At 48.2% G+C, this 24396-nt stretch overlaps 1 protein-coding gene across 1 annotated transcript in view; it reads right to left on the bottom strand.

Annotated features, from left to right (window-relative positions):
• FTSJ3 (FtsJ RNA 2'-O-methyltransferase 3) overlaps positions 1-24396 on the bottom strand; it is a 102414-nt gene that overhangs the window by 59926 nt on the left and 18092 nt on the right. The window contains exons 2-8 of the mRNA XM_069233077.1: positions 22127-22302; positions 21645-21750; positions 21478-21524; positions 20366-20445; positions 19272-19371; positions 17149-17343; positions 16653-16768 (exon numbers count right to left, since the gene is read on the bottom strand). Of these exons, the coding sequence (XP_069089178.1) occupies positions 16653-16768; positions 17149-17343; positions 19272-19371; positions 20366-20445; positions 21478-21524; positions 21645-21750; positions 22127-22193 (711 nt within the window). The 5' untranslated portion in view covers positions 22194-22302. The remainder of the gene's footprint in view (positions 1-16652; positions 16769-17148; positions 17344-19271; positions 19372-20365; positions 20446-21477; positions 21525-21644; positions 21751-22126; positions 22303-24396) is intronic.

Here is a 24396-nt window from a genome sequence, read left to right as displayed (position 1 = left end):
AATACTAGTCAGAGATGCTGGTTCCCTCACAGGAGGGACCAACCTCTCTGAAATCACTGAGGATAACTCCAGTGAAGAGGACATCCAGTTAGCCAGGATGGCCAAAAGATTGGCTTTGGAAAGACAGATCCTAGCCATAGAAAGGGAAAGACAAGAGATGGGCCTAGGACCCATCAATGGTGGCAGCAACAAAAATAGGGTCAGAGATTCTCCTGACATGTTGAAAATCCCTAAAGGGATTGTAACTAAATATGAAGATGGTGATGACATCACCAAATGGTTCAAAGCTTTTGAGAGGGCTTGTGTAACCAGAAAAGTGAACAAATCTCACTGGGGTGCTCTCCTTTGGGAAATGTTCACAGGAAAGTGTAGGGATAGACTCCTCACACTCTCTGGAAAAGATGCAGAATCTTATGACCTCATGAAGGGTACCCTGATTGAGGGCTTTGGATTCTCCACTGAGGAGTATAGGATTAGATTCAGGGGGGCTCAAAAATCCTCGAGCCAGACCTGGGTTGACTTTGTAGACTACTCAGTAAAAACACTAGATGGTTGGATTCAAGGCAGTGGTGTAAGTAATTATGATGGGCTGTACAATTTATTTGTGAAAGAACACCTGTTAAGTAATTGTTTCAATGATAAACTGCATCAGCATCTGGTAGACCTAGGACCAATTTCTCCCCAAGAATTGGGAAAGAAGGCGGACCATTGGGTCAAGACTAGGGTGTCCAAAACTTCCACAGGGGGTGACCAAAAGAAAGGGGTCACAAAACCTCCCCAGGGGAAAGGTGGTGAGACAGCCAAAAACAAAAATAGTAAAGAGTCTTCTATAGGCCCCCAAAAACCTGCACAGGAGGGTGGGCCCAGAGCCTCTTCACAAAACAATTCTGGGTACAAGGGTAAAAACTTTGATCCCAAAAAGGCCTGGTGTCGTAGCTGTAGTCAGTCTGGACACCAAACTGGAGACAAGGCCTGTCCCAAGAAAGATACCACTTCTAACTCCCATCCAGCTAAAACTGGAATGGCCAGTCTCCAAGTGGGATCAACAGTGTGCCCAGAGCAAATCAGGTGTCACACTGAAGCTACATTAGTCTCTGAGGGTGGGGTGGATTTAGCCACACTGGCTGCCTGGCCCCCTAACATGCAAAAATACAGGCAGCAGCTCTTAATTAATGGGACAAGTGTAGAGGGCCTGAGGGATACAGGTGCCAGTGTCACTATGGTGACAGAGAATGAAAATGTCACTTACCCAGTGTACATTTGTTCGTGGCATCAGTCGCAGTAGATTCGCATGTTCTGCAATAGCTCGCCATCTGGTGTTGGGCCGGAGTGTTACAAGTTGTTTTTCTTCGAAGAAGTCTTTCGAGTCACGGGACCGAGTGACTCCTCCTTTTGTCTCCATTGCGCATGGGCGTCGACTCCATCTTCGATTGTTTTTCCCCGCAGAGGGTGAGGTAGGAGTTGAATTGTAGTAATAGTGCCCATGCAATGGAGTGACTAAGTATGCACCTATTTAAGGTTGAGATGATACATATATAAATAATTGAAGGTAACTTCCAAACTGCTACAGGCTCCCGGGGAGGCGGGTGGGCACATGCGAATCTACTGCGACTGATGCCACGAACAGATGTACACTGGGTAAGTGACATTTTCAGTTCGATGGCATCTGTCGCTGTAGATACGCATGTTCTGCAATAGACTAGTAAGCAGTTATTTCCCCAAAAGCGGTGGATCAGCCTGTAGGAGTGGAAGTAGTCTGAAATAATGTCCTTAATACAGCTTGACCTACTGTGGCTTGTTGTGCGGATAACACGTCTACACAGTAGTGCTTGGTGAATGTGTGAGGCGTAGACCATGTGGCTGCCTTACATATTTCTTGCATTGGGATGTTTCCTAGAAAGGCCATGGTAGCACCTTTCTTTCTGGTTGAGTGTGCCATTGGTGTAATGGGCAGCTGTCGTTTAGCTTTAAGGTAGCAGATTTGGATGCATTTAACTATCCATCTGGCTATACCTTGTTTTGAAATTGGGTTTCCTGCATGAGGTTTTTGAAATGCAATAAAGAGTTGTTTAGTCTTTCTGATGTTCTTTGTTCTGTCAATGTAATACATTAATGCTCTTTTGACATCTAATGTATGTAGTGCCCTTTCAGCTACGGTATCTGGCTGTGGAAAGAACACTGGAAGTTCCACTGTTTGATTTAGATGGAACGGTGAAATAACCTTTGGCAAAAATTTAGGATTGGTCCTTAGGACGACTTTATTTTTGTGTAGTTGTATAAAAGGTTCCTGTATAGTAAACGCCTGAATCTCGCTTACTCTTCTCAGGGAAGTAATGGCGATGAGAAATGCCACCTTCCAGGTTAGGAACTGTATGTCGCAGGAGTGCATGGGTTCAAAAGGTGGACCCATAAGTCTAGTTAGGACAACATTTAGGTTCCATGAAGGAACAGGTAGTGTTCTTGGTGGTATAATTCTCCTAAGGCCCTCCATGAATGCTTTAATGACTGGTATTTTATATAGGGAAGTTGAATAGGTAGTCTGCAGGTATGCAGATATTGCTGCAAGGTGAATCTTAATGGAAGAGAAAGCTAGGTTAGATTTTTGTAAGTGAAGCAAGTAACCCACTACATGTTCTGGAGTTGTGTGTAATGGTTGTATTTGATTAATATGGCAGTAGCAAACAAACCTCTTCCATTTACTTGCATAGCAGTGCCTGGTGGATGGCCTTCTTGCTTGTTTTATGACTTCCATACATTCTTGGGTAAGTTGTAAGTGTCCGAATTCTAGGATTTCAGGAGCCAGATTGCTAGATTCAGCGATGCTGGATCTGGGTGTCTGATCTTTTGGTTGTGCTGTGTCAACAGATCTGGCCTGTTGGGCAATTTGATGCAGGGTACCACTGATAGGTCTAGCAGCGTTGTGTACCAGGGTTGCCTTGCCCAAGTTGGTGCTATCAATATGAGTTTGAGTTTGCTTTGACTGAGTTTGTTTACCAGGTAAGGAAGGAGAGGGAGAGGAGGAAAAGCGTAAGCAAATATCCCTGACCAGTTCATCCATAGGGCATTGCCTTGGGATTGTTTGTGTGGGTATCTGGATGCGAAGTTTTGGCATTTTGCGTTCTCCCTTGTCGCAAACAAGTCTATCTGAGGTGTTCCCCAGAGTTTGAAATAAGTGTTCAGTATTTGGGGGTGAATTTCCCATTCGTGGACCTGTTGGTGATCTCGAGAGAGATTGTCTGCGAGTTGATTTTGTATCCCTGGTATAAACTGTGCAATTAGGCGAATTTGGTTGTGAATTGCCCAATGCCAAATTTTTTGTGCTAGCAGGCTTAACTGCGTGGAGTGCGTCCCTCCCTGCTTGTTTAGATAATACATTGTTGTCATGTTGTCTGTTTTGACGAGAATGTATTTGTGAACTATTATTGGTTGGAAAGCTTTTAGTGCTTGAAAAACTGCTAGAAGTTCTAGGTGATTGATATGCAGTTTTGTTTGATGTACGTTCCATTGTCCTTGTATGCTGTGTTGATTGAGGTGTGCTCCCCACCCTGTCATGGAAGCATCTGTTGTTATTACGTATTGTGGCACTGGGTCTTGGAAAGGCCGCCCCTTGTTTAAATTTATGTTGTTCCACCACAGAAGCGAGAGGTAAGTTTGGCGGTCTATTAACACCAGATCTAGAAGGTGACCCTGTGCTTGAGACCACTGTGATGCTAGGCATTGTTGTAAGGGCCTCATGTGCAGTCTTGCGTTTGGGACAATGGCTATGCATGATGACATCATGCCTAGGAGTTGTAATACCATCTTTGCCTGTATCTTTTGTGTTGGATACATGCGTTGTATGATGGTGTTGAAATTTTGAATTCTTTGTGGACTTGGAGTGGCTACTCCTTTTGATGTGTCTATTATGGCTCCCAGGTATTGTTGTACCTTGCGTGGCAGAATTTTGGATTTTGTGAAATTGACGGTGAACCCTAGTTTGAAGAGGGTTTGTATGATATGATTTGAGCACTCTATTAACGAATGGGCCTTGATTAGCCAGTCGTCTAGATATGGGAACACATGTATTTGCTGCCTTCTTATGTGTGCTGCGACCACTGCTAGACATTTGGTAAAGACTCTTGGTGCGGTTGTTAATCCGAAAGGCAGTACCTTGAATTGGTAATGTATTCCTTTGAATACAAACCTTAGGTATTTCCTGTGCGATGGGTGTATTGGTATATGGAAATAAGCATCCTTGAGGTCTAAAGTTGCCATGTAGTCGTGCAGTTTTAGCAATGGCAATACTTCTTGTAGTGTGACCATGTGGAAGTGGTCTGATTTGATGAAAGTGTTCACTACTCTGAGGTCTAGGATTGGTCTCAGCGTTTTGTCCTTCTTTGGTATCAGAAAGTACAGTGAGTAAACTCCTGTGTTTATTTGTGTGTTTGGCACTAATTCGATTGCATTCTTTTGCAATAGTGCCTGCACTTCTATCTCCAGGAGATTGGAATGGTGTGTTGTTAAATTTTGTGCTTTTGGTGGTATGTTTGGAGGGAATTGTAGAAATTCTATGCAATAACCATGTTGGATAATTGCTAGAACCCAAGTGTCTGTAGTGATTTCCTCCCATGCTTTGTAATAATGACCTATTCTTCCCCCCACTGGTGTTGTGTGGAGGGGGTGAGTGACATGTGAGTCATTGTTTAGTAGTAGGGGTTTTGGGGCTTTGAAATCTCCCTCTATTTCTAGGGAATTGCCCTCCTCTATATTGTCCCCGAAAACCTCCTCTATACTGTCCCTGGTAAGTGGACGGTGTTGCTTGTGAGGTGCTGGCATGTGTGCTTTGACCCCGAAACCCCCCTCGAAAGGGCGTTTTACGGAATGTGCTGTAATTCCCTCTGCTCTGCGGGGAGTAGAGTGCGCCCATGGCTTTGGCAGTGTCTGTATCTTTTTTGAGTTTCTCAATCGCTGTGTCCACTTCTGGACCGAACAGTTCTTTTTCATTAAAAGGCATATTGAGAACTGCTTGTTGAATCTCTGGTTTAAAACCAGACGTTCGGAGCCATGCATGCCTTCTGATAGTTACAGATGTATTAATTGTCCGTGCAGCTGTATCTGCAGCGTCCATGGAGGAACGTATCTGGTTGTTGGAGATGGTCTGTCCCTCCTCAACCACTTGTTTTGCTCTATTTTGGAAGTCTTTGGGCAGATGTTCAATGAGATGTTGCATCTCGTCCCAGTGGGCTCTGTCATAGCGCGCAAGTAGTGCCTGGGAGTTCGCGATGCGCCACTGGTTTGCAGCTTGTGCTGCGACTCTCTTACCAGCTGCATCGAACTTGCGGCTTTCTTTATCTGGGGGTGGTGCATCTCCAGATGTGTGAGAGTTGGCCCTTTTCCTAGCTGCTCCTACAACAACAGAGTCTGGTGGCAGCTGTGTTGTGATGAAAACCGGGTCCGTAGGAGGCGGCTTATACTTTTTTTCCACCCTTGGTGTGATTGCCCTACTTTTGACCGGGTCCTTAAATATGTCTTTTGCGTGCCGGAGCATACCAGGGAGCATAGGCAGGCTTTGGTAGGAGCTGTGGGTGGAGGAGAGTGTGTTGAACAAGAAATCATCCTCGACCTGTTCTGAGTGGAGGCTTACGTTGTGAAATTGTGCTGCTCTAGCCACCACCTGAGAGTACGCGGTGCTGTCTTCTGGTGGAGATGGTTTTGTAGGGTATGCCTCTGGGCTGTTATCTGACACTGGGGCGTCGTATAGGTCCCATGCGTCCTGATCTTGGTCACCCTGGCTCATGGTGGTGTGAGCTGGGGAGTGTGATGGCGTTTGTGCTGGTGAAACGTTAATCACGGGCGGAGGAGAGGGTGGTGGTGTAACTCTTTTCACCACTTTTGGTTGTGGTGCTTGTTCCGTCTGGAACTCCAACCTTCTCTTTCTCCTAATGGGGGGAAGGGTGCTTATTTTTCCTGTTCCCTGCTGAATGAAGATACGCTTTTGCGTATGGTCCACATCAGTTGCTTGTAGCTCTTCCTCAAACCTATGCTTTTGCATTTGGGAGGTTAGCGAGTGCTCTTCTGTATAAGAGCCTGAAGCTGGGTCGCTTGCAGTTTGTTTCGGCATCGAAACTTTGTCTGCGTGTTTTTTCGGCTCCGAGGTGACTTTTTTCCTTTTCGGGGCCGAAACCTCTCGGCGTCGATCTGTTTCGGTGCCGCTGTCTCGGCGTCGAGACGTGTCCACACCGGCATCTCGGTGTCGAGGCTTGTCTCCAGCACTTTCTCGGTCCCGAGAAGGCTGCGTGCCGGTGTCTCGACCGGAGTCGGGCGATCTCGGCACTGTTTGGGCCTTTTTCGGTGCCGACGGTCGGTCACCGAATTTATGGGTCGAGCCATGGCCTGGTGGCAGTGGCGTCCCCTGGGCCTTGTAAATGTTTCTTTGTGTGGTTTTCGACGTCTTACTCACGGTTTGTGTATCGTCGAATCCTTCGGAGTCTGAGTCTTGGATCGAGAAGGTACCTTCCTCTTCTTGTTCCTCGAACTCCCGTTGGGCTGTCGGTGCGGACGCCATTTGAAGTCTTCTGGCTCGACGGTCTCGGAGTGTTTTTCGGGACCGGAACGCACGACAGGCCTCGCAGGTGTCTTCGCTGTGCTCAGGTGACAGGCACAGGTTGCAGACCAAGTGTTGGTCTGTGTAGGGGTATTTATTGTGGCATTTGGGGCAGAAACGGAACGGGGTCCGTTCCATCGGCGTTCTTCAGCACGCGGTCGGGCCGACCAGGCCCCCGACGGAGGATCGAAAAACTACCCCGAAGGGCACCGGAGCTCTTCGATCTTCGATGCGGTGTGGAATCTAAGTACGCCGATCCCGAACGCAACAATACCGACGAAAATCTTCCGAAATTAACTATTTTTTCCGTTCCGAAACTCGGAGCGACAGGAACACGTCCGAACCCGATGGCGGAAAAAAAACAATCGAAGATGGAGTCGACGCCCATGCGCAATGGAGACAAAAGGAGGAGTCACTCGGTCCCGTGACTCGAAAGACTTCTTCGAAGAAAAACAACTTGTAACACTCCGGCCCAACACCAGATGGCGAGCTATTGCAGAACATGCGTATCTACAGCGACAGATGCCATCGAACACTGGTTTCCCCTGGCCAATACCTGGCTGGACAAACTTATCCAGTCACCAACGCTGACAATCAGACTAAAGTGCATTCCATGGCTATGGTAACTTTAGAGTGGGGAGGGGTCAATGGCCTGAAACAGGTGGTGGTCTCCTCAAATATCCCAGTAGACTGTTTGCTTGGAAATGACCTGGAGTCCTCAGCATGGGCTGAGGTAGAACTGTAAACCCATGCAGCCATGCTGGGTATCCCTGAACTGGTGTGTGTCAAGACAAGGGCACAGTGCAAGGCTCAGGGTGAAAAAGTAGAGCTGGAGTCTGGAAAAAGGGCCCAGCCTACCAAGAGACAAGGAAAGTCAGCTGGGAAACCAACTGCAACACAGCAAGAAAAAGAGAACCTCTCTTCTCAGGAAGAAGTTCTGCCCTCTGAGGGAACTGAGCCTATGGGGCTGGAACCTTATCAGGTTGAGCTCTTAGGCCCAGGGGGACCCTCAAGGGAAGAGTTGTGTAAGGGACAAGAAACCTGTCCCTCTCTTGAAGGCCTTAGGCAGCAAGCTGCTGAAGAGTCCAATGGCAAGAAAAATGGAACACATAGGGTCTATTGGGAAGATGGACTCCTGTACACTGAGGCAAGAGATCCCAAACCTGGTGCCACTAGGAGAGTGGTAGTGCCTCAGGGTTTCAGAGAGTTTATTCTGACCTTAGCCCATGATATTCCCCTTGCTGGGCATTTGGGACAAACCAAGACGTGGGAGAGGTTAGTCAACCACTTCTACTGGCCCAATATGTCCCAGAAGGTTAAGGAGTTTTGCCTCTCCTGCCCCACCTGTCAAGCCAGTGGTAAGACAGGTGGGCATCCAAAGGCCCCCCTCATTCCACTTCCAGTGGTGGGGGTCCCCTTTGAAAGAGTGGGTGTGGACATAGTTGGTCCACTAGAACCTCCCACAGCCTCAGGAAATATGTACATCCTAGTAGTAGTGGATCATGCTACTAGGTATCCTGAAGCTATTCCCCTTAGGTCAACTACTGCCCCTGCAGTAGCCAAGGCCCTCATTGGTATCTTTACCAGAGTGGGCTTCCCTAAGGAGGTGGTGTCTGACAGAGGTACCAACTTCATGTCAGCACACCTAAAACACATGTGGAATGAGTGTGGGGTGACTTATAAATTCACTACACCATATCATCCACAAACTAATGGCCTTGTTGAGAGATTCAACAAGACATTAAAGGGCATGATCATGGGGCTCCCAGAAAAACTCAAAAGGAGATGGGATGTCCTCCTGCCATGTCTGCTTTTCGCTTACAGAGAGGTGCCTCAGAAGGGAGTAGGATTCTCACCCTTTGAACTTCTGTTTGGCCACCATGTAAGAGGACCACTTGCTCTTGTTAAAGAAGGCTGGGAGAGACCTCTTCATGAGCCTAAACAAGACATAGTGGACTATGTACTTGGCCTTCGCTCAAGGATGGCAGAGTACATGGAAAAGGCAAGTAAAAACCTTGAGGCCAGCCAACAACTCCAGAAGTTGTGGTATGACCAAAAGGCTGCACTGGTTGAATTTCAACCAGGGCAGAAAGTCTGGGTTCTGGATCCTGTGGCTCCCAGGGCACTTCAGGACAAATGGAGTGGCCCTTACCCAGTACTAGAGAGGAAGAGTCAGGTCACCTACCTGGTGGACCTGGGCACAAGCAGGAGCCCCAAGAGGGTGATCCATGTGAACCGCCTTAAGCTCTTCCATGACAGGGCTGATGTAAATCTGTTGATGGTGACAGATGAGGACCAGGAAGCTGAGAGTGAACCTCTCCCTGATCTCCTCTCATCAGACCCTAAAGATGGCTCAGTGGATGGAGTGATCTACTCAGACACCCTCTCTAGCCAACAGCAGTCTGACTGTAGGAAGGTCCTGCAGCAGTTTGCTGAACTCTTTTCCCTAACCCCTGGTCAGACACACCTGTGTACCCATGATGTGGGCACAGGAGACAGCATGCCTGTCAAAAACAAAATATTTAGACAGTCTGACCAAGTTAAGGAAAGCATCAAGGTGGAAGTCCACAAGATGCTGGAATTGGGAGTAATTGAGTACTCTGACAGCCCCTGGGCTAGCCCAGTGGTCTTAGTCCCCAAACCTCACACCAAAGAAGGAAAGAGAGAGATGAGGTTTTGTGTGGACTACAGAGGTCTCAACTCTGTCACCAAGACAGATGCTCATCCCATTCCTAGAGCTGATGAGCTAATAGACAAATTAGGGGCTGCCAAATTCTTAAGTACCTTTGACTTAACAGCAGGGTACTGGCAAATTAAAATGGCCCCTGGAGCAAAGGAAAAGACAGCATTCTCCACACCTGATGGGCATTATCAGTTCACTGTTATGCCCTTTGGTTTAAAGAATGCCCCTGCCACCTTCCAAAGGTTGGTAAATCAAGTCCTTGCTGGGTTGGAATCCTTTAGTGCAGCTTATCTTGATGATATTGCTGTCTTCAGCTCCACCTGGCAGGATCACCTGGTCCACCTGAAGAAGGTTTTGAAGGCCCTGCAATCTGCAGGCCTCTCTATCAAGGCATCCAAATGCCAGATAGGGCAGGGAACTGTGGTTTACTTGGGACACCTTGTAGGTGGAGGCCAAGTTCAGCCACTCCAGCCTAAGATCCAGACTATTCTGGACTGGGCAGCTCCAAAAACCCAGACTCAAGTCAGGGCATTCCTTGGCTTGACTGGGTACTATAGGAGGTTTGTGAAGGGATATGGATCCATTGTGACAGCCCTCACAGAACTCACCTCCAAGAAAATGCCCAAGAAAGTAAACTGGACTGTCGAATGCCAACAGGCCTTTGACACCCTGAAGCAAGCTATGTGCACAGCACCAGTTCTAAAAGCTCCAGATTACTCCAAGCAATTCATTGTGCAAACAGATGCCTCTGAACATGGGATAGGGGCAGTTTTGTCCCAAACAAATGATGATGGCCTTGACCAGCCTGTTGCTTTCATTAGCAGGAGGTTACTCCCCAGGGAGCAGCGTTGGAGTGCCATTGAGAGGGAGGCCTTTGCTGTGGTTTGGTCCCTGAAGAAGTTGAGACCATACCTCTTTGGTACTCACTTCCTAGTTCAAACTGACCACAGGCCTCTCAGATGGCTGATGCAAATGAAAGGTGAAAATCCAAAACTGTTGAGGTGGTCCATCTCCCTACAGGGAATGGACTTTATAGTGGAAGACAGACCTGGGACTGCCCATGCCAATGCGGATGGCCTTTCCAGGTTCTTCCACTTAGAAAATGAAGACTCTCTTGGGAAAGGTTAGTCTCATCCTCTTTCGATTGGGGGGGGGGGGGGTTGTGTAAGGAAATGCCTCCTTGGCATGGTTACCCCCTGACTTTTTGCCTTTGCTGATGCTATGTTTTGAATTGAAAGTGTGCTGAGGCCTGCTAACCAGGCCCCAGCACCAGTGTTCTTTCCCTAACCTGTACTTTTGTTTTCACAATTGGCACACCCTGGCATCCAGGTAAGTCCCTTGTAACTGGTACCCCTGGTAACAAGGGCCCTGATGCCAGGGAAGGTCTCTAAGGGCTGCAGCATATCTTATGCCACCCTGGGGACCCCTCACTCAGCACAGACACACTGCTTTCCAGCTTGTGTGTGCTGGTGAGGACAAAACGAGTAAGTCGACATGGCACTCCCCTCAGGGTGCCATGCCAACCTCACACTGCCTATGCAGTATAGATAAGTCACCCCTCTAGCAGGCCTTACAGCCCTAAGGCAGGGTGCACTATACCATAGGTGAGGGCACCAGTGCATGAGCACTGTGCCCCTACAGTGTCTAAGCAATACCTTAGACATTGTAAGTGCAGGGTAGCCATAAGAGTATATGGTCTGGGAGTCTGGTGTACACGAACTCCACAGCACCATAATGGCTACACTGAAAACTGGGAAGTTTGGTATCAAACTTCTCAGCACAATAAATGCACACTGATGCCAGTGTACATTTTATTGTAAACTACACCCCAGAGGGCACCTTAGAGGTGCCCCCCGAAACCTAACCGACTAGCTGTGTAGGCTGACTGGTTCCAGCAGCCTGCCACACTAGAGACATGTTGCTGGCCCCATGGGGAGAGTGCCTTTGTCACTCTGAGGCCAGTAACAAAGCCTGCACTGGGTGGAGATGCTAACACCTCCCCCAGGCAGGAGCTGTAACACCTGGCGGTGAGCCTCAAAGGCTCACCCCTTTGTCACAGCACCGCAGGACACTCCAGCTTAGTGGAGTTGCCCGCCCCTCCGGCCACGGCCCCCACTTTTGGCGGCAAGGCTGGAGGAAACAAAGAAAACAACAAGGAGGAGTCACTGGCCAGTCAGGACAGCCCCTAAGGTGTCCTGAGCTGAGGTGACTAACTTTTAGAAATCCTCCATCTTGCAGATGGAGGATTCCCCCAATAGGATTAGGGATGTGACCCCCTCCCCTTGGGAGGAGGCACAAAGAGGGTGTACCCACCCTCAGGGCTAGTAGCCATTGGCTACTAACCCCCCAGACCTAAACACGCCCTTAAATTTAGTATTTAAGGGCTCCCCTGAACCTAAAACTTGAGATTCCTGAAACTACAAGCAGAAGAGGACTGCTGAGCTGAAAAACCCCTGCAGAGGAAGAACAGAAGACACCAACTGCTTTGGCTCCAGACTTACCGGCCTGTCTCCTGCCTACCAAAGAAACCTGCTCCAGCGACGCTTTCCAAGGGACCAGCGACCTCTGAATCCTCTGAGGACTGCCCTGCTTCGAGAAAGACAAGAAACTCCTGAGGACAGCGGCCCTGCTCCAAAAGAACTGCAACTTTGTTTCAAGGAGCAGATTTAAAGACCCCTGCAACTCCCCGCAAGAAGCGTGAGACTTGCAACACTGCACCCGGCGACCCCGACTCGACTGGTGGAGAAAACGCTTCAGGGAGGAGGGAGGACCCTCCGGCGACTCTACGACTGTGAGTAACCAAAGTTGTCCCCCCTGAGCCCCCACAGCGACGCCTGCAGAGGGAATCCCGAGGCTCCCCCTGACCGCGACTGCCTGAACTCAATTTCCCGACAGCTGGAAAAGACTCTGCACCCGCAGCCCCCAGCACCTAAAGAAACGGAACTCCTGTGCAGGAGTGACCCCCAGGAGGCCCTCTCCCTTGCCCAGGTGGTGGCTACCCCGAGGAGCCCCCCCCTTGCCTGCCTGCAACGCTGAAGAGATCCCTTGATCTCTCATTGAAAACCATTACAAACCTGACGCGTGTTTGCACACTGCACCCGGCCGCCCCCACGCTGCTAAGGGTGTACTTTTTGTGCTGACCTGTGTCCCCCCCGGTGCCCTACAAAACCCCCCTGGTCTGCCCTCCGAAGACGCGGGTACTTACCTGCTGGCAGACTGGAACCGAGGCACCCCCTTCTCTCCATTGAAGCCTAGGTGTTTTGGGCACCTCTTTGACCTTTGCACCTGAACGGCCCCAAGCAGCTGGTGTGATAACTTTGGGGTTGCTCTGAACCCCCAACGGTGGGCTACCTTGGACCAAAAACTGAAACCTGTAAGTGCCTTACTTACCTGTTAAAACTAACATTACTTTACCTCCCCCAGGAACTGTGAAAATTGCACTGTGTCCACTTTTAAAACAGCTTATTGTGTTTAATGTAAAAAGTATACATGCTAATGTAATGATTCAAAGTTCCTAAAGTACTTACCTGCAATACCTTTCAAATGAGATATTACATGTAAAAATTTAACATGTGGTTCTTAAAATAAACTAAGAACAGATATTTTTCTATAACAAAACCTATTGGCTGGATTTGTCTCTGAGTGTGTGTTCCTCATTTATTGCCTGTGTGTATGTACAACAAATGCTTAACACTACTCCTTTGATAAGCCTACTGCTCGACCACACTACCACAAAATAGAGCATTAGTATTATCTCTTTTTGCCACTATCTTACCTCTAAGGGGAACCCTTGGACTCTGTGCATGCTATTCCTTACTTTGAAATAGCACATACAGAGCCAACTTCCTACATCCCCTGCATTTCTGTGTCAATGTATCAGCATCTGTGGCCTTGCCTCAGCAGCCGCATGTCAGTACTACATGTCCGAGTCCCTCTTATCAGTATTCCTGAGCAAGTGTTGGAGCCCCAGTGTCTGGGTCCCGCCAGGCAGATTCCCCAGGGCAGCGTTGCTTCTCTGGACCAAGCAAGCCGGTGCCAATGTAGGTGCCCGTGTGTAGTGTCATTTCCTAGTCTTAATGCCTCTATCCGTGGGTTGCAGCATCCGTGTGTCAGTGCCCCTCTGCTGATGCCTTGTGCAAGAATGGGCGTTTGTGGCCATAGGCGAGTGCGTCAGTGTATGTCCATCCGTCTTTCTCTGTTTCAGCCGGCCAGTGTTCCAGTATCAAGTGGAGTAGCTCAATTTTTTCATCTACCCGTGTCCCTGTGCCCCATGGCAGTTTTCTATCTCATGGTCCATGTGCCAATGTAAGCATTCTAATATCAATATATTTAGAAAAAAAAAGGTTTTAAAATTTGCTATTAAGTGGTTTTTGATGACATGTCCAGAGGTCCCTCCAACGATCTGCCAGAGAACCAGCTCTCTGTCCTTCAGGATTTCCAAATCCTGCAACTGGAAAACATTAAAAACGTATTCTCGGGCAAAGTCTGGTTCCCTTAAGGACTGTACCCAGCAAACATCTTCAGGATTGTGCGTGATTCACCAGCGCCCCAGCTCCTGTCGCACTGTAACAGCTCTGGAACAAGCAGCAGAACCCCAGCTTTGGAAGGAAGCCATTCTTGTTCCCTTCCTGAACTAGCCCCCCTTCCGCCCCCAACTAATTCCTTCGCTTCTTCACATTCCAGCTAGAATTGTAGAAAGTACAATGAATAATTAACTTTCTACATTTATGTAATGCACTCGGATGATGCTATATCACGCAGGAAGTGCAGCACTTATTCTCTTACTGCTGCATTTGATACGGTCCCCATAATTTGCTCTGACACAAGGTACACTCAACTGGGATACGTATCCAAGCACTGAAATGGCTCTCGTCTTTTCAGACTGACTGATTTTCGCCTGTCATTTTATAATCTCAATCTTCAAAACCTAAGTCCTTGAGGTATGGTGTCCCGCTGGATCCTTCACTGAGCCTCAAACTTTATCGTTTACATGACGCCTCTCGCGCCACCTCATTCAAAGCTGCAGCTGCTCTCCAAAGTCCCATGCAGACTGTGTCTGCAACAAACCCCTGCGCCTGGCCATACTTTTAGCAAGTCTTTGCTGGTGGATACATCCTGGATGAAAAGCCTCTCAACCTCACGAGTGACAAGGCAGACATTTTGCTCTTTGGAGGGGCTTCTTTGGTCTGGTCCCCCGCCTTGTGAGTGCCAGAACTGGGTCAAACTCCTTCTCCAAACAATGAGCGAAGAATCTAGGTGGCTTTTTTGACATTGCGTTAGCTTTCAGGAAGCAAATGAATGAACTTCCCTGCACTTGCTTTTTTTCAATACACACGTGTTACACAGAGGTTCCTTTGTTCCCCAATGACCTGCGCTATACTGTGGTCAGAGCTCTTGTTTTGTCTCGTACTTTGTCCTAAGTTGGCTGCTGTAGTTTGCTTCATCTGGGAGTTCCCAGGAGCTGCAACTGTTGACTTCACAATCTTCTTTGTAGTGCCCCTACTGGCTCTGGCGCGACCACCACTTCTCTTCACATCCAGGGGACCGGCACTGGCTCCGGAGCAGCAAGAGCTTTTTAAGAACCTTTGTATCTGCCGTGCAGCTTACTGTAAATAAGGACCGACACTGATGCAGTCCAGGGCTCATCCTTAATCTTCAGAGAGGAGAATACGCTCCTCAGATGAATCCCTGCTAACTGCTCCCTGCATCTCTCGTAGAGGACAAGCAGGGATGGCGCCTTCCTAACCTGCATCTGAGTTATGGAATCCTCTACTCTGCAATCATTGTTCTGAATTCAATCACTTTAAATTTACTAAATGCACGAAAACATTACTGTTCTGCTAGGTCATCTAACTTCACCAGCTTTCAGCACCAGGACACCCTTCCAGACAAACTGCTCCAGCTTTATAAACTACTCGTTCAGGTATTTATTTATTCCATGTTATTCTCAGGAGGTCTGTGTGCACTGGCAGTGTTCCTGTGGCTAAAAGCCCAGGCTGTGCTGGGGGCCACAGGTCCACGCAGGTGTCCCAGTGAGTATCCAATCCTGTGTCCCAATGCCACTGTCTCCATGTCAGTGTCCATGTGTCATTAGACCTTAGTCGGGAACATAATTCAGTAACTAAAAGTCAGCACCCTGGGGATAAATCCTCCGCTTTCGTGCCCCAGAGCATGCATCACACTGTCCTGGTGTTGTGTTCAAGGGTCAGTATCTTAGTGCCTGTATCCTACTGTCCATATCAGTCTCTTAGTGTTAGCGTCCCATGCTGCTGCCCTGGCATCAATGCTGGCCCCTCTGCCAGCAATCCGGTGTATCTGTGTCCCAGTAGCGACACTGCCTTCTGGCTGCTGCTGTGCCGGGGGCTGAGTCGGTGTCAGAGCCTCCCTGTCGATGTCCCAGAGCTTACGTGTCTGATCCATTTCGGTGCCACCATCACTGTGTCAACCTCCTCATGTCATGGTTGGTGCATCTGTGTCAGCGTTCTAGTGTGTGAGTCCAAGTGGCAGCATCCGTGCACCCACACTTCACCGTCCTCGAGTCAGCCATCTGTCAGTGTACACGTCAGTGCCACCTCCCCAAACTAGGTGTCCCTATGATGTGCCAACGATCTAGTATTGTGTCCAAACTTCACTATCCTTGTGCCTAGCGCCCCGAGGTTGGTGTCACAGTGAAACTGTCCCATGCCAGTGTCCCAACATTACTCTGTGCCCCTCTGCCAGTGCCCCGGTCTGTTTCCTAGTGTCAGGGTGACTTTGCTGTGTCAGTGTACAAGCCATAGTGTCAAGTGCCCCACATGATGTCACTGTCTGTAAACTACTTATACCCTCTTACCGCTACTATAAAGTGCTAAGGTGATAACGATGGGTGACAGCTCTAGTGATCGGAAAAAAGTGGTCCGGATGAGGAGTGTTTTTGGGAAGGATAAGTTATAAAAGGAAGCGTTGACAAGAAAAACATGCATTTTATTAAGGCTTAAGGCACTGAGCACAGCGACTTGTGCAACGTTACAACGATCTCCTCTGTCTCATTGATTTTTATAGTTGACTATACAGGGGCAGTTTTGCTGATCATGCAAACATTAAAAAACAGTTTCATGTTTAACAATTTTGACAATACACCGCAGGTCCTCAGTGTTTGCTTGCATGCTCAACATACTCTGGGTTGGAGAAAATGTTAACCTGAGCAAAGACTAAATTCTGAAAGCAATCCCTAGCCTGCTGCAGGTTACATTTAGGGGGCCGAGTGTTATGGGGGGTGCTCAGCCCTGCCACATAACCCCTGAGTATAAGGCCCCGAGTACACTGCAGTACCTCCCACCACCACTAGTATAACTACCCATGTGCACACACGTCCTGACACACACCACTACAACAGAAAGGTCTTACCTTTGGCTTCTTTGTACTAATCAAGTCGCTCACAGTTTTAGCCTGGATTTCCACCTCCTTAAATGCATATTTTGAGTCAAAGAATTTGGAGTCAATTTTGTCAGGTGCCAGATAACCTGCATATCAAAAGAAATGATGCAACTGGTATGAAGGTTAGCAAAAACAGGTAGCGGAGAGAGATAAGCGAGTCCTTAAGCGTGACACCCGTTTGTCAGGACTGGGAGTTTTTCTGAAACAGAACAGCTTCTGGGCAGGGGCAACCAACTACTGATAATACACCTGCTCTGGGCAGAACTGGGGGTGCCGCTGAACTGCCTGCCCATGGTGAATCAAGAACTATTGACAGTGACATCTGATGGCCAAGGCTTTGAATGTTGCTTGGGGTTTGGGGGACAGACAGCCAGGCTCTGCTCTGACAGGTCTACTGAGGCAGAAAGACTATGCCATGCATGTATTGTTCATTCACCCAGAACGATCGATGCCTCTAAGCACTCACCCTGGCAGACGACGAAGATCTCAGCAGACTCATTCCGGGAGGCCTGGGGCTTGGTGGCCTGCACCTTCCTGAAGAACTGCTGGAAGATCCAGAGCAACGGCTGATAATCCTTCGAGCGGAAGACTTTGGTAATGAACCATCCTCCTTTGTTGAGACATTCGGTGGCACAGCGCAGGGCCATGAGGGTCAGGTTAGCTGCAGAGAGGCAGAGAGGGTCAGCAAACTGAGGAAGAGGTACCCGCAAATAAGGGAATGAAGGATCATGAAAGCGTGAGGAAAAGCACAATCAGGTCAGAGAGCGAGCAATTCAGAGGAGACAGCAGAAGGAGCAGAGTCATCAAGATGGCAGGTGACCACGAAGGGAGGGGGGTCACCATCATGGGTGGAAGCAGAGAATACCTGCAGAGGTGGGGCTCTCAAGCTTGGAATAAAACGCCCCTTAGACTTTTGACAAGTAGATTCTGAGGGTCAGTTCAAAAGTAAAACTTGGCTTTTTGCTCAAACATTCACTGGCTGTTCTCTGCCCCTCCCCATTGACTGATATGAGCGCCAGGACACTCGAGGAGCCGTGTGCTGTACAAATCCAGATTTCATTTCATTCATTTTATTTCACATGCAGAGGTACAAGTGTCAGCATGGAGCGAGGTATCGCCAGTAAAAATGTTATTAAAAGATGCCAGCCTCACTGGCGGGAGAGGGTAAAAGGTATTTTCTTTAGATCCTGGACCGGTCAGTGGTTACTAAACAGTATTTATTGTGGATACTATTGTTTACCACTTGTGTCCAGGGGCCCCAGTGATGAGGCACTCTACATGGGCAGCCGAGTGACTCTCTTTGGCCACTTGGCACTCCAGGAAGCAAGACTGGGCTTACAAGGGTTACTCTGGAGGCAGACGAGGTAACAAACCGAAATACTGCCTGACACTGTTAGCAACACACAACAAACTAAATATAAACCTAATGCGAGGACATTAAATAGGGGTAAGATCATTTATTATCAAGTACGTAAAAAAGGACAGAAAACATGATGATGCACAGTGAAAATAGACTTTGCCCTAGGGGCAGTACATTGATTGTAATAGGGCACACTGTCCCTGTGTGCACCCAGCACGTCCGCTTAAAGGCCTCGGTGTCCTGGTGTACCTGTAGTAACAGGGACAGATGTGCAATTTGTTCTATCTAAAACCAGGACTAAGACCAGAAACCAACTGCTGGGACAGAACGCCCTCCGTCTCGCAAGCCACCTACAAAGTGGGCGAATACAAAGATAACCCAACATCCTTTCAACCAAAAAGAAACACAACGAGAAACAAAAACAGTTTTTTTTTCTTCCATAACAATGTCTGATGTGCCAATTACTAACATCCAGCCATCCACTGTGGCACATTATTTTCTATGTATTTTTATTTACTGGCACCACTGCCCTACGACACTTCACCAGGACTCTTTTGAAGCTCAGAGTCCCAATATTGCTTCTACAGAACCAGCTCTAGCACTGCGAGCAAAGGTAGGAGTCCCCCTCTCCCCCCAAACCTTTGAGACTGATTGAGGGCTCCCCCGGGTTAAGTTTACACATACGAGTACATGCAAGCCATTGGTGCTAAAGGCAGTGGACTTGTCACAAGGTCATTTTACTGTTGAGCTAGTCGATAGCTTGAGCCGAACAGGTCATACCAGGAAGATGACAGGGGTTACCAAAGTAGAAAGGGTTCTATTGGAGTCTTACCTTCAGACAACTTTGCAGGTTTACTGACCAACCAGATGAGAATAATGCAGGTGTGCGTTTAGTGATGGGATGTAATGGGTCCAAGTTATCCAGATTATAAATATGTCTGAAGTGGCTTTTTCTTTCTACTTTGGACGAACCATCTTGATGCCCCCAAAGGTAAATCACAGAAGCATATACTGGATGTTCTGTTCCTCTGGACAGCAAACATGAACAATTCCTTATGAATGAGACAAAGCTCTAACCTCATTTAATGAAAACATTAACTCAACAATGCTAATACACCAAACGTGCTGATGCGGTGGATCCAAAGAGCTCATGAGTGAAAGCACACGAAGGAACTGGCAGACCAGACAGTAAGGGCACCGGGGCCGTCAGAAATAAATCAGGAAGTCACCTTGTGAATATGCGTCGAACACCCAGCTAGCGCCAACGTTGGGAGCACCATCATTTAAAACCACGTCTGCCTTCCAGGTCTGGAGAGCCTTTCGCAATGCCTGGAAAGATAGGTACATGTGAGGCACCCACAAAGACCAAAACAGCTACTTTTACTTCAAGATAACGACGTAAACATTTGGACCCTACTGGACCCTAGCCTCAAAAGTGAAGAGAACGTTCTCTAGAGAGAAGACAGCTTATTTATTAGCAGGGATGGAACAGACTGGAGTAACTAGACAGAACAGAGACCATTTGAAAGTGATTTGGAGGGTGTTGCACTTAAGAGAAAACTGCTCATTTTTAATGAAAAGTAATGCTAAGCATGTCTGATTTGTAGTGTGTACCCAAGGAAGTGTGTTTTGGTGTCCTGGGTGAATAGGGAGCATAACTGCGCTGTCTCAGAGGCTGATTCCTCTCTGGTTTGTAGCTCAGGAACTTATGCACCATCTGAGGTACAAACTGCTTCTCTCAAAGAGCACCAAGACAAAAGGTAGCAAGGAATTGAGGCCTTGACACCTCATACTCACCACAGGCAATGGGGACAAACAAATGCACCCCAAGGTCCACGCACTGGGGATACAGGTAAATGAGGGGGTTTACTGGGTGATCAATTCACCCTCTCTGCACAGAAACCTACGGGATGGGGATTATTATGCCACCCATAGCTCTGCACTCAAAGAAAACACATACATGATAGGCAAATACCGCCATGACCGCTCTGCTGTTAAGTGAAATTTGCATTAGCGGTGGGCAGGGGGATAGGGGGGTTAGAGAGTTTGAAGATGGACCCTCCCAAGGCATTGGATGGGCAAAGCTGCCAGGTGATGCAATGCCACACGACAACTTCAGCCATTAAATTATTTTGAGAGAGGACTACTCTGCATCCATACTTATTTCACGTTTTTCATTCTTACTATAAACCTATAACGCAAAGTTACATAACCTACTGAGGGTGTCACGCATGGCATGGGAGGGACCACTGCTCGAAAGCTAAAATCCCTGCTGCCCGTGAGCAGCTTCAGCTCCATTCCACTCCCAGGACACAACCAATACCTGTCTGCACTTCTCAGTCGTGATGTCTTCCTGCAGCATCACCACATTAGGGATGGGCTTAATAGTGACCAAGTCAACTCCTGCAAGGAGGGAAATGAAGAGGGGTTAAAAGTGGGCCAGCCCTGCAGTCTACCAACTACACAATCCCCCTGCTGCGCCCACTCGAGCCGAATGCTTGGTATTTGTCCTGCCATTCCTGGGTACCACTTTAAATGCCTCAGTTGCACTTGTAGACTCCACTGATGGCCTGTTCATCAAGTGAACTCCCTGTAGATTCCCCATCACCCGACTCTTTCGCTGGCTCCAGACATTTCTGTTGTCCTGCCCAAGCTGTAGATTTTCACTTAGAGTAACGTCGCTGGAGTTTGTTCTGTGCATCTCCTGCAGCCACTAGCTTGCTCTGTGTCTTCCTTAAGACAATTTTCCAGCTAGAATGGGTGCCCCTCGACTACCAAACAAGCTCAGAAATCAGTTGGGGTACATGTCAGCCCCTCAACCGATACTGCAGAGCGTCCCTACTGTGCTCCTCCTTCTGCCCACTTTCATTTCTCATCCTTTCACCAAGAAGGATGTTTCTGGGGTTTCTATGCACCTCGTCAACTGTCCTGTAGTGTGGCCTGAAGATGGGAGACGCAGTCACTGACGACCTGGACTCTAAGTAAGACACGTTTTACCATCAACGACTGCACGTGACAGCTTGGCTAATGGAACTTTAAAAAAATGGAAGTGGCCAATGTGCTGCACGTAGACTATCTGTACAAGGCACACATGTTTAACATGTGGCTGGAGGGGATCTGTGAGGCACATCTGGGAAGCAGCTACTGTAAGCAGCAGATGCTCCGCAAAGGCTACAGCTCTCTCGCACAATCTTTTATACCTACAAGGACCCCTCGCCCGCTGGGAGGGGCTTAAATCTCCTGTTTCTTGTCCCGTACACACTAGGACCTTTCTTTCACCCTATATGATTCTTACAGAAGCTGCTCCATAGGAACTATCCCGCTCAAATAAGGTTCAATGCCCCTCATGTATTCCTAACAGATTCCCACTCTCTAGACTTTGGGCCCTTCACTGTATAAGCTTCTTTTGAAGCTGCACTTGTTCTGTTAACTCACCGATAATCAGGCTGGACATTGGCATGAACTTAGAAGCCACCTGCAGCCTAGTAAAAACAGAAAAAAGCTCATTACAATTCTGTAAGGAATGGACTGGGTGTTGATACTCAAACACAGATGTTTGGTGTAAGATTGAGGTGGTCATTAAAGCTGCCAGGAGAACTCACCATCCCCCAGGAGCTGCACACAGATCCACCAACGCACGGGCCTTTTGTAGGAACTGGAACTTACGGTTCAGCTGTATCAGCTTAAAGGAGGATCGGGAGCGATACCCTGGAGAAGGAAGGAGACAAGACGTTGAGACCAAGAGCAACTCAACAGCGCAAGACAGAGTTAATGGAGGTACAAGAGAGAACATTTAGCACAAAGGAGAACAGGGGTGAAAGACAGGCAAAGACCGACAGAAGCATCAAAGAAAGAAAATGGTATTGCACGAGTCAGAGGAACAAGGGGCACAGAGAAGAAGGGAGTGAGGCTCAAAGAGGAGTCCCAGAAAAGGGTCAGAGATGTGAGACCTGAACGGAGCAAGACTCAAGAATCCAGACATCGGCACAAAAGTATGGAGGCGTACCAGAGGCCAAGCACACTCAGTCTGTTGCATATCAGCCTTAAAAACAAACACCCAGAACCGCCAAAGAGCTTTACCCACCAGTCTCCTTGGCCAAGTGGTAGAACTTGTCCTTCCGGCTCTTGCCAACCTTGCCCTTCTTGCCCATGGCTGCGGCTCAGGAAAGCTCCCTTTGTGAGTGGAGGAGCTGGTTATGGAAAGAGTTCTCCTTCACTGCTATCCACCTTCTCTCAGCACAGAGAACTCTCCTCAGTTATCTATGAGGAGGAAGCAGAGGGACATTAGTTAGAGGGCCAGAGACGAGATCTGAAATCTGTCACCACACAGCTCGCTATCACCAGTAAGGGGGAGATCTCACATTTGCAGGTAAGTGTTGTTCATGGTTACCTTGGCCGATATTAAAAGATATTCTTGGACCCCAGGGTTGCTCATCTACACTCATGCACGAACATGAATGTCACAATTGCAGTGAAAAATAATCGAACACGGTAAGGTATTTTTGTAGATGACAGTTTTCTTTTCACACTTTGCGTACAGACACCCAAGACACAGACAAGTTTCATTTAGCAGTGATTGGCACACATCTTCAACAGTACTATCCTGTACAGGAACATTGGTAGTTTCATGGACTAGAATCATCCTAGAAATGTTTACAACGTGGATAACAGCTGGCCAGAGCATTCTTGATTGTGGCAACCTGTTAGAGAAGCAATGCTTCCACTAGTCCATGAACCTTAAACACTCCCAGTGCAGAGTGCCTGGCTAGATCTGGAACAAGCCATCAGACTTCATAAAAATCAAATAAAACTTGTCAAAGCCAAAAACTACTCAGTTAAAACCAAAATTGCACAAAACTCAAATAGGCAGTTATTTTCCATAGTTCACGGCCTCACGCCTCCTCGTCCCCATCATCCACTGGCATAGGAAGTGACATTACTGGTTTCTCGCATATGGTACCCTGGGCTCCCCCTTCTCATCCAGGGTCTCATTTAATGGTGGCTGCAGCACGTATGCAGGACAGACGTACCGATGCCACGCCAAAGGCAAGCCCATCTTCCTGCCAACATCAACATCAAAATCGCTTCTACAATGAAGATCATCCACCTGGGGTCCATCTGACATTTGCCCGCACCACGCCTTCACCAAAGGGCTTCTACTGATCAGCGAAGCACTAACACCCATCCTCAATGCCTCCATCGACTCAGCCACATCCACGACATGCCACTGTCATGCTGGACACCTGGAAACATGCCACTGTCATGCTCCTGCTCATGAAACCATCAGCCGACCCAGAGACACTTTCCAACTACAGACCCATCACATCCCTACCATGCCTGGCAAGTGACTTAGAGAAACTAATCAACCAATGCGACACCGCCACCTCAGCAACCACCAGCTCCTTCACGCAATCCAGTCTGAATTCTGGCCCAACCACAAAACAGAAACTGCATTCACTGGCACCAAAGATGACACCTGCATGATCCCTGCCATTTGAGACCTGACAGCCCTCATTCTCCTGGTCCTCTCTGCAGCATTTGACACGGTATCACACCCCACCATCATCAGGTGCCTGCATGAGATTAGCATCCAAGGTCCAGCCCGTCCCTGGATCTGCTCCTTCGTAACAGATTAGATAAGGTTCTTCAACGCATACATTACCCCTCTTGGCTGTCATCCACGCAAACAACACGAGCATCCTCTCCTACACTGACGACACACAACTTAAACTCCTCCTCTCGGACAAGGTCCCTAGCACAAGAAACACGTTCACAGCCTGCATGACCAAAGTCGGTAACTGGAAAAAAAGACAACTGTTTCAAGTTCAACACCAACAAGACAAAAGTAGTGATCTTTGGAAAGAACACCACACCCACACCCAGCATCCGTTCCAGGAACCTCAGAATAATCAGACAGCAAACAGGACATGATCTCTCAAGTCAATGCCGTTACTGCATCCTGCTTCCACACCCAGAAGATGCTGAGAAAGATCTTCAAATGGCTCGCAAACAACATCAGAAAAACTGTCATTCACACTCTAGTCACCAGCAAGTTGGACTACAGGAACATCCTCTACGGCAAGAAAGTCACTTGAAGACTACAAACCATTCAGAAATTGGCAGCCAGGCTCCGCCTCAACCTCCCACCACACCTAAGGAAGCTCCACTGGCTCCTGATACAGTCACACGCTCATTTCACAATCCTTCCACACACATTCAAGGCACTACACAGCTTAGCCCCCACCTATCTCAACATTTGCTTCCAGCAACCCCCAGACATGCAGCATGATTCCTACTCACATACTTTCCGCGCACATACAGAACTCAGCCAGGAGGACGGGGGTCCTCTTACAT

Source organism: Pleurodeles waltl, chromosome 4_2, assembly GCF_031143425.1.
Source record: "Pleurodeles waltl isolate 20211129_DDA chromosome 4_2, aPleWal1.hap1.20221129, whole genome shotgun sequence".
NCBI classification, from domain to species: domain Eukaryota; kingdom Metazoa; phylum Chordata; class Amphibia; order Caudata; family Salamandridae; genus Pleurodeles; species Pleurodeles waltl.
This window is presented reverse-complemented; position numbering and strand designations above follow the sequence as displayed.